Raw genomic sequence first — 9,905 nt, 5'->3', positions numbered from 1 at the left:
AAGAGGCACAGCAGGCAGCAGAGCAGGAGGACCCACCGCACATCAGCAGATGGAAGGCGAGAAGCGGGACAACCAGGCGGCCGGACCCAGGGACAGGAGAGGAGAACTCGCAGCAGAGAGAGGAGACACAGCGCAGCGTCAGACAGATGGTCACAAACCATCAGCTGTTCGGATAGACGCGGGAGCCTGGAGGGAGGAGGCCAGCGGAGGGGGAAAACGAGACGCGACGTATTCACGTCATCACCCCGTCCCCAACCAGGGCACACGTTGAATATACAATGTTATAGAGATAGGGCCACTCAAGCTTGAATCTATAATTGTATTATTTCACAACCATAATTCTGACTGCTCCCTAGTCCCCACATAAGCTCTCCTTTACTATACTTCACTGACAGGCTTTGTGCATATAGGGACATATACGTGTGACTAGGGTCACATTTGGATATTTTATACAGGTCATCTTTAGACCCCACCTATATGTACATGAATTCTTAATGCGTGTATGTGTGTGTATATATATTTATTTGTTCGGTGTACAATATTATTATTATGAATGTCATCAACTTTTATCTATATATGTGTATTTATTCATCTTATTTATATATGAATTGGTTTTTATATTCTCTTAATTGAACGCACATGCACTTTTTATATATATTCATTTAATATAATTTTTTTCATATATGTCCATCTGTGTGCAGGACAAAAAACATTCTGATATCTTTTATGTAGGTTTTTATATATAGCCTTTCCATATACTTTCACCCTATGGTATTGATTGGTCTATTCCTTTTACGTAGCTGGATATCTTGATGAAGTTGCCTGCCCCGTCTTTTACATTAATTTATTGGTATTTCTAAGGCTACTTTCACACTAGCGTTCGGGCGGATCCGTTCTGAACGGATCCGCTCATAATAATGCAGACGGAGGCTCCGTTCAGAACGGATCCGTCTGCATTATATTAGCTAAAAAAAGCTAAGTGTGAAAATAGCCTCGGACGGATCCGTCCAGACTTTCAATGTAAAGTCAATGGGGGACGGATCCGCCTGAAGATTGAGCCACAGGGTGACATCTTCAAACGGATCCGTCCCCATTGACTTACATTGTAAGTCTGGGCGGATCCGCACGCCTCCGCACGGCCAGGCGGACACCCGAACGCTGCAAGCAGCGTTCAGCTGTCCGCCTGTCCGTGCGGAGGCGAGCGGAGCGGAGGCTGAACGCCGCCAGACTGATGCAGTCTGAGCGGATCCGCTCCATTCAGACTGCATCAGGGCTGGACGGCTGCGTTCGGGTCCGCTCGTGAGCCCCTTCAAACGGAGCTCACGAACGGACCAGCGAACGCTAGTGTGAAAGCAGCCTAACCCTGTTTCCAGCTTGCGCACACTCCGGAGCGGTGGGCGGGCCTTCTTCCCGATATCCAATAACCACGCACTTCCTTCAGACCAGAAGTGCGGGTTGCCTCTGCACTCCATAGGCAGCGCACTTCTGGTCCCAGTGTAGCGTTATACTACCCTACCTCGTGAGATTTCCCTACCGCCTGTCGCACTGCTAATGATATGAGGAGGCGTTCCTGAGTTTTGACAATCTGCGCATGCGCAAACCGACAGTTTATGGAAAATCTCAGCGGAGTTCAGCTTTACACTGGGACACATGCGCAGATCGTCACAACTCAGGAACGCCTCCTCATGTCATTAGCAGTGCGACAGGAAGTCAGGAGGTAGGGAAACCTCACGAAGTAGGGTAATGCAACGCTACACCGGACAAGCCATGGTCCTTCTACCGATCACCCCAGCCCCTACCTGCATATAGATATATAGAGTCATATTAGACGGGGATAAGGTCTTATGAATATCTTTCATCACCCCCCGCCTCCATAGTAGTTTTCAGCCTATGGGTATCTTGAGCTTTATCCCATAGACTGACTCCCCTCGTGAAGTGAGTTATTCATACGTATCCAATAGTTGTTCATTGGCACGTACTGATTTTATTTTTAGATTGGCCTATACTTACTAAGTTTCTATATACACCTGATTATCTATTAGTCTTCACCTTAAAGACCTTATTCTCCATTTCCATTGGATTCTTCTTCCACCTGATTTTTTTTTTTTTCTTCTTTAAGGGGACTGGCACCCTCATTGTAGCTGGGCGTCTTTTGTTCTTTTCCTAATATTATATACAGCTGTTATTGCTGCACTTCCAGCCACCCTCTCACTTTTTTTTTAAGACACCAGCAATTTCTCTCTCCTTCCCCTGGCACCTGGTAGTTTTTCCAAGGACCCCCTTCTTGGCTTTTATCCAGGGGGTATCTGCAACTAACACTCTTCTTTTTGGGATCTTATTACCTTTTCTTTCTTTGATGCTTCTGGGCCAAGATGACTAGCCTTTATTAATGGCACTATGAATTCTGAATTACCAGCAAATTCTAAAAGAAATCATCATGACATCTGTCAGTGAGCTGAATCTCAAGACAACGACCCTAGGCACACAAAATGTCCTACTAAAGAATGGCTAGACAATATAAAAAAGTTTCGGAAAGTCAAAGTCCTGACCACAATACAATAGTAATGGAAGTGAGTAGTTGATGAGAGGAATCCCACCAACAGATTGTCTCAGTCACACAACTGTAGATTTGGCCCACATCCAATCCACACTGTATGGATCAGATGCAGACCCATTAGTTTCAATGGGGACACAAAAGATATGGACAGCACACCGTGTGCTGCCCCAAAAAAAAAATATATATATATATATATATATATATATCTTGTCCTATTCTTATCCATTTTGCAGAGAAGAACAGGTTGTTCTAAAGAGAGCAGGACATACCCTTCTGTAAAATATGGAACGCACGCAGTAGGCATCCGTGTCTTGCAGACTTCAAAAACTGCTATGGTCGTGTGCATGAGGCCTAACAGAGTTGAAGCTGTTTTGTAAGGTGCAATCGGTTGAAATGCCTCCACACTGATCTGCAGAACTGATCAACAATTACCATTAATGTTTAGTGGCAGTTTTTGCTGCACATGAGGGTCACTCAAGATACTGAAAGCAAAGATTCACATACTTTTACCATTCACAATAAATTACCAAATTAATGTTTTTTTTTTTTTTGGGGGGGGGGGGGGGGGGTAATTGTTATCTACTTTTAGGACTTGTGTGAATATCTGATTGTAAGTAATCAACAATCCCTCTCTTGCTCCTGCTCAGGTGGACAAAAAAAACTGGATGGAGCATAAAAAATAAAAAATTCCTGCCAATTTGTCAAATGCCCTTAAAAAGGTGGCGGGAACTTACCAATGGGTGCACATCTTTTGACACAATACCACATTTTTCACAGAAATTTTTAACTTTTCCCTGTTTTAGGCTACTTTCAAACCCGCAGCACAACTCTTCCATTTTGTCCCCATTTTTGTTAATGGGGGGGGGGGGGGGACAAACAAAAAACTGTTGCGCTCCCACACCAGACACCATATCGCTGCAAGCAACTTTTTTGTATCCAGCTTGGGAAACTGAACAAGTTGGACATGAGAAAACCTGTTCTGGCACCCATTGACCTTCAATAGTTTTAGTGCCGAATCCGGTTTCTTCATTTTCGATACAACACAACCGGATCCATTCTGAACGGATGCAGCAGGTTGTATTATTCTAAAGGATGTGTTTTGCTGTGGTTTTGAGACCCCATACTGGATCTCAAAACTGTACAGCATAAACACACATGTGAAAGTAGCCTAAGGTAGTACGATCACACGACCGTATGTATTTTGCAGATGCACAAAAAAAGTCCATATGGCATCCTTTTTTTTGCGGATCTATTGTAACCATGCCCACAAAACAGACAAGAATAGGACATTTCGATTTTTTTTTATTTTTTTTTTTGCAGGACTACTCACTCAAACAAAAGGTGTGCTGTCCAGAGTTTTTGCTGACCCATTGAAATAAATGGGTCTGCATCCTATCCGCAAATAAAAATGAACAGACATGGAAACAAAATGCGTTCGTGTGCATGTAGCCTGACAAATAGTTGGAAGGCCTGGCCCCACACAGCCTGATAGATTTACCATAATTATAGCAGAAATGTGTGCCTGTTCATTGCCCTAATAAATTTGCCACAGATTACAAAAAGCATATGTCAGTCTTCCGAAGTCTCTCTCCCCCTCCCCCCGTGTGTTGCAAAGGAGAGGTCACATAGTAATGTAGTAAACCCTGGAGAGACATAACCATACTGGTAAATTCACACTAGGCAGATTTGTTGAAGAAATTTTATTTGCAGAAATACATACCAAGGAGAAACCAAAAACATAACTGCTGATGGAACTAAAGTGAGGTTTATATCTGAAAGGGCTTGCTCAGCTCCCAGTTCATCACTGGTGCATTAAAGGGAATCTGTCACCTGGTTTAATCATGTTAAGCGGTCACCATTGCCATGTGCAATAAACTACCTTATTTACTGCAGTGGTCTTACTTCATTTTGATAAAAAAAAAAAAAAAGCTTTCTGTTATGCAAATGGACCTCTAAGGTGCCTCAGTAGCTTTATGATCGCGCAGGCAGCCGACATGAAGAATAACGGGGCGTATCTGGAAGGTTAATGACGTAGCGGAGCTTCAAATTAAGGCGAGCTGGGCATTGCGGGGGGGGGGGGGGTTTACTGGGCTCCAGAGATGAAAAGAAAAGCCTCTCTGGGTACCTTGGAGGTTCAGGTGTATAAAAGAAAGAGCTTTTTTTTAAATCCCCCTTTAAAGGGGTTGCCCAATCAGCTAAGAGCAGACAAATTATTCTTCCTTCTGCCATGGGGGTCAGTGTTTGCAGTTGCCCTGGCCTCTTGGATCGAACATGCCAGTTATCTGGACAAAATGGCTGCTTAAAAGGATAAATTTTATTTGTATTTTTTTTTTTTGCTAGTTTATTAGAGCTAGGCATTTATACCCGAGTTAGTCTGTCAATGATTGTCAAAAGATCTGTAATTACCTTATTACAGCTTTCATTTAAGGGCTTCTGCAGTTTAGATCGTCAGCATCTGATCGGCAGGGGACAGACACCCGGGACCCTGCCAATCTCAAACAGCTGATCGGCAGGGGTCCCGGATGTTGGACCCCCACCGATCAGATGCTGATGATCTATCCAGAGGATAGATCAGTTTTAACAAAGTGCAGAACCACTTTAATGTCTCCTGGACCTTTCCACTGCTCCCTTAAAAGACCGTTGCTATGGCTGCTCTGTCTCCGGCTAGGAAGACGGAGGGGCGGTCCTTCACACTGCATGCCTGCATTAGGCTTCAGAGTGAGGAGGCGTATCTCTCAGTAATCTAATCTGATTGGTTGGCAGAAAGATGCTGGCTACAGCAAGTGTGTATGGGAAGTGAGGGAAAGCAGTTTTGGCCTCAGAACTGGCAGTGGAGCCATCTTGAGAAGATCCTTATAATGTAGGATTCAAAACAGTCGTAACTAAGTGTAAAACTCAAGGAAAACAGTGGTATGTGAAGAAACTAGACTGCTTTATGCATAATGCTGCTGCAGCAGTAACATATGCTAAAATAGATTTTTTTATGAAACTAGGACAGTTATCCTTTAAAGTTTGTCTGCACTGTAGAAACAAGCAGGGAGTTTTTAGAAATTACTGATGTGTTCCCTCTGCACTGTTCAGTCAAGTGATCATCAGGCAGAACTGGGAGTCAAAGGCAAATTTTTTTTAGACCTGGCCAGGAGAAGTCGCAGATTGTGGCGCAACAATCCATGCCTGAAACATGCCTAATTTAGGCATACTTCAGATTGATAAATGACCCCCTAAATCTTTTTTATTGGTAGTAACAATATTGTAAACAATATGCAAGCCATTAAATATACCAGAATTAAAAAGGCAATTAGAAAAGCTTAAAGAGCACAATAAGATAAATAGGTCAACATACAAGGTACAATTTATTGATATTTAAGCAAAAATATTATTCTGAACTGAATTGCAAAATAGACTCAGATGGAAAAAATAAAAATAAACCCACAAACATTAAGAGAACAAGAAGTAATGCACGGTGCAGCTCTGACTTAATTCTGCTTTGATACAATACATATTCAGTCTTATGAGCAATGAAAAGATTACAGCTCACCTTCAGAAGGATTCTGCCATGACATGTCAGATGCATTGTCAATACACAGCATTATAGTCAAATTGTAACTTTCATGTACAAATGCAACTCATTTGAGGAAAATATAGCTTTTTCTTAAATAAGCAAAATCAGCAGCAGAAGGGTCAATAAGGAAAACATTTTAGGTGTATGTATTTCGACAATATATGGTAACCATGCAGCAAACATTAACGATCTACACCAGACACATGGCAACCCTGTTCTGATATTGCCTGCAATATTTCACACCAAACAAGGAACAGGTCCGATTTCTAATAGTTTGTTGGCGGTAGAGAGGACCATTTTGCCCATTTGGTCATTGTGCATATTTTTGGTGATATTTGCGGGAACCTTTACTGCCGTTTAGTGAAAATCGGTATATATTGCATCAAACAGCTGGGCATCCCATTTTCAATAGTTCAGCTTGTGAACAGAAGATATTAAATATAAAAATCATAACAGCATTGACAAAAAGGTGTAATAGGAGGAAGGTGTACATCAGCTTTGTTAAAACTTAAAAGGCCATTTCCACTAAGAAAGAAAAAGAAAGAAATTGAAAGAGAGGGAGTTTAACTTACACTTATCCATGTTATAATACACCTAAGGCCCCTTGCAGACGAGCGTTCCTCCCGCAGCGAGTCTGCATCGCAGCACCCGGCCTGACCTCCCAGCACTGACGGGATTCACATAGCATTATATTGCTTTATGATGCTATGTAACCCTTACAGTTCTGGCAGCATTATGCCAGTATTATCCAATACATTTCAGAACTGTAAGGGTTGTTACATAGCATCATAAATAAATATAATGCTATGTGACCCCCGGCAGTGCCGGGAGGTCAGGCCGAAAGCTGCGTTGTGAACTCGCTGTGGGAGGAACGCTAGTCTGCAAGGGGCCTAAGGGTTTGTGTGCAATGGCAGTTCTACCCCCTCCACCACCGTATTCAGTCATTCAGTCAAACTTCTTCTTGAAGGGGAGGGCAGACAAGGGCAGAGATTTCTATTGCTTTTTCTTACCGGCATAGTTGAGAAGATGTAGACTAAAATGCTAGAGTGTTCAAACTGACCTACCATTACAATCGAAGGTCAAACTTACTTCTGATCCTGCACTTCAGCATATTAAAAAAGGACTCTGTCATCAAGAAATTCAGTACCTTCTGGAGCTAATTCAGCAGAAGTAATGGTAACTTTCACTTAGCTATCCACTGCTTCATTCTGGAGAAAAAAAAAGTACATTTAATCCACATGCAAGAGAGTGTAGTTAAGTGCACTAAGGGCAGGCCCAAGCAATTTTGTGCACCCCTGCTTTTTCTGCCAGTCCCTCATTCTCCTCGATAAGCAGCACCAGGTTCTTGCATAGGCCCTCTTACTTGGCCCTGTCAATCAAGGAGAGGGAGAGTCTAGCACAGGAAACAGTAGGAGCAAGGGTGCACAGAGTGGCTTGGGCCCACCCTTGGTGCACTTACCTGCTCATTTGCATATGAATGAAAAGTATTTTTTGTTCAGAATTACGCAATGGATCACTAAAAGGTATCATTACATTCAGCTGAATTAACCCTACAAGGCATTGTGCTTGCCGTATCAGTCAATTTCATGGTGAGAGACTCTTTCCTCCTTTTAAGGATTACCACAGAGCTCCTAAGAGTAGTAGTTCTAGCAACTGAGGATCTCAGGGACATAGATTACCCATAGAAGAATATCAGAATATTTCTAATAAGTAGCCAAATGTAAGAGCCTTTACGCCACTGCTGCACAACCTTCTCTTGTCCGAGGCCCACACTAAGATTTTACTATTCCCAAGGGCAGCATTAAACGATAACTGTATTCCTCCAAGACATTTATAGCATATCAACAAGGCCAAAGATTTCTGGCAGAAGTGGCCAACTTCTGGGACTTCACATTTTTGGGTGAAAGGGCTTCTCCGTTTGGAACTCTACAGAGGAGTCATTGAAGTGGTTACGACAAGCGCAGCCATTTTCATTGTAGTTTATGGAACATCCAAGCTTTTGGCAACTCTTATAAACTACAGTGAAGAGAGCTGCACTCCGACCTAGCCACCTCACCACTTACTTTCTAGCGTTCTGAACAAAAGTCCTAAATATGGGGGAGCCAGAGATCATTTGGGACCATATACAAAGTCTCAGGGCTGCAGGTTGTGTACCTCAGCTTTACACCAAGAAATATGCCTAGATTTTTAAGCCAATATGGTCACATTTTCTATGATGTTAACAAGGTTTCGCGCAACTTCTTTCCACGTAGGGGGATATTAAACCTGTATATAAGACCATATTTTGCAGTGGAGCCCCAAACAGTTTCCCATGAAAGCGATTTGAAATGCAGGTAATTAAAACGCCATCTTAAATAATCTCTCCTACTTACTCCACAAGCTGATTTTTATTAGTATGAATTTAGCACTTAAAGTTTAACAGTAGTACTAGACTATAAAACTACCCCAGTCTTGTAAAGACAATCTAGTTACTAGATATCTGCTAATAACTGCATAAAGTATAATATACCCTTACTGTTCCCAGATAACCCTAAATCCCCAAAACTTTTCACTGGAAAAGGTAACATTCAAAGTGTCAAAACTAGCCGGCAATATTCACTGGAAAATCATCTTGTGCAAGTACACAGCCATAAAATGTACCCAAAAACATCCACAAAAGGTTTTATTAAATATAAATCAGAAAAGGTATGACCAGTTTGAACCCGAGGATTGCCTTCCACACTGCCATAGGGAGAAAGCATTCAAAATACTATTGTCTAATCCGCACACTTCTAAGGATGGGGGAAAGGTACAGTTTCTTTGAAATGCTAACAGGCATTTTATTGTCTGGCTTTTGGTTAAATCTGCGTAAAAAAAAAAAAAAAAAATGAAGATTGTTGCATGCAAGAAATACATCTTTTATAATGGGACATGGCTGAAGAGGTATGACACAGATTCACCGTTATGCGTCCTCCTAATCGCCTCCGCTAAAATCATGGATATGTCGATGACCTGACAAAGGAAAAGAAAAAGCAAAGTTCACATAGTTCATGTTAAGATTTGAAATAGTTACTGGCTGAAATTGGACATTTAGTGGCAAAACTGGCTCTATGACACTTGTGTAATTTAGGAAAGTATAATAGTGTAAAGAAAACTCTCCAAGTAGCTTTCATGTTGCAGCCGGCATGCTCCTGTATGACCCAGACACAACTGACCTTGCTCCCTTATCATTTAGGCAGCTGGTTACAAGCACTACCTTCTAGGTAAACTAAAATACTTTTAGGCCTCGTTTACATCTCCGTTAGGAGCTCCAGCAGGCTGTTCTGGCCGCTTATCACTTTAAAGGGGTTATCAGACTAAAAAAATGTCCCCCATATGCCTGAATCCACTTACATGGCTCCCTGCGCCGCCGCTTATCCCAGTGTGTAGATGAAAACATCCGGTGTCGGGTGGGAGTGGGTGCTTAGCAGCCAATGGCAGGCGGAGACTAGCCTCCCTAGAATCACCTGCGATGCTTGGGAGGCTTGTCACCCGTCTGCCCTAAAAAAAAAAAAAAAAAAAAAAGGACAGCAGATGTTTTCATCCACGCACAGGGAGAAGCAGCTGCGATGGTGCGGGGACTAGGAGCGGTGCGGGGAGCCAGGTAAGTAGGTTCAGTGTGAGCGTGCCTGGACATATGGGGGACATTTTTTAGTCTCGGATATTCACTTTAACGGAGATGTGAATGCGGACTTAGGCTACCCGCACACAGGTTTTCAAACAGACTTACTGCACGGACTTGCAATAATTTCAGACTGACGAACAATT

General features: G+C 42.5%; 1 protein-coding gene across 1 annotated transcript in view; it reads right to left on the bottom strand.

Moving 5' to 3' along the window:
* Nucleotides 1–5,891: 5,891 nt before the first annotated feature.
* PRPS2 (phosphoribosyl pyrophosphate synthetase 2) overlaps nt 5,892–9,905 on the bottom strand; it is a 58,116-nt gene continuing 54,102 nt past the window's right edge. Inside the window, exon 7 of the mRNA XM_044285281.1 lies at nt 5,892–9,110. Within this exon, the coding sequence (XP_044141216.1) occupies nt 9,018–9,110 (93 nt within the window). The 3' untranslated portion in view covers nt 5,892–9,017. The remainder of the gene's footprint in view (nt 9,111–9,905) is intronic.

Source organism: Bufo gargarizans, chromosome 3 (assembly GCF_014858855.1).
Source record: "Bufo gargarizans isolate SCDJY-AF-19 chromosome 3, ASM1485885v1, whole genome shotgun sequence".
Lineage (NCBI taxonomy): Eukaryota > Metazoa > Chordata > Amphibia > Anura > Bufonidae > Bufo > Bufo gargarizans.
This window is presented reverse-complemented; position numbering and strand designations above follow the sequence as displayed.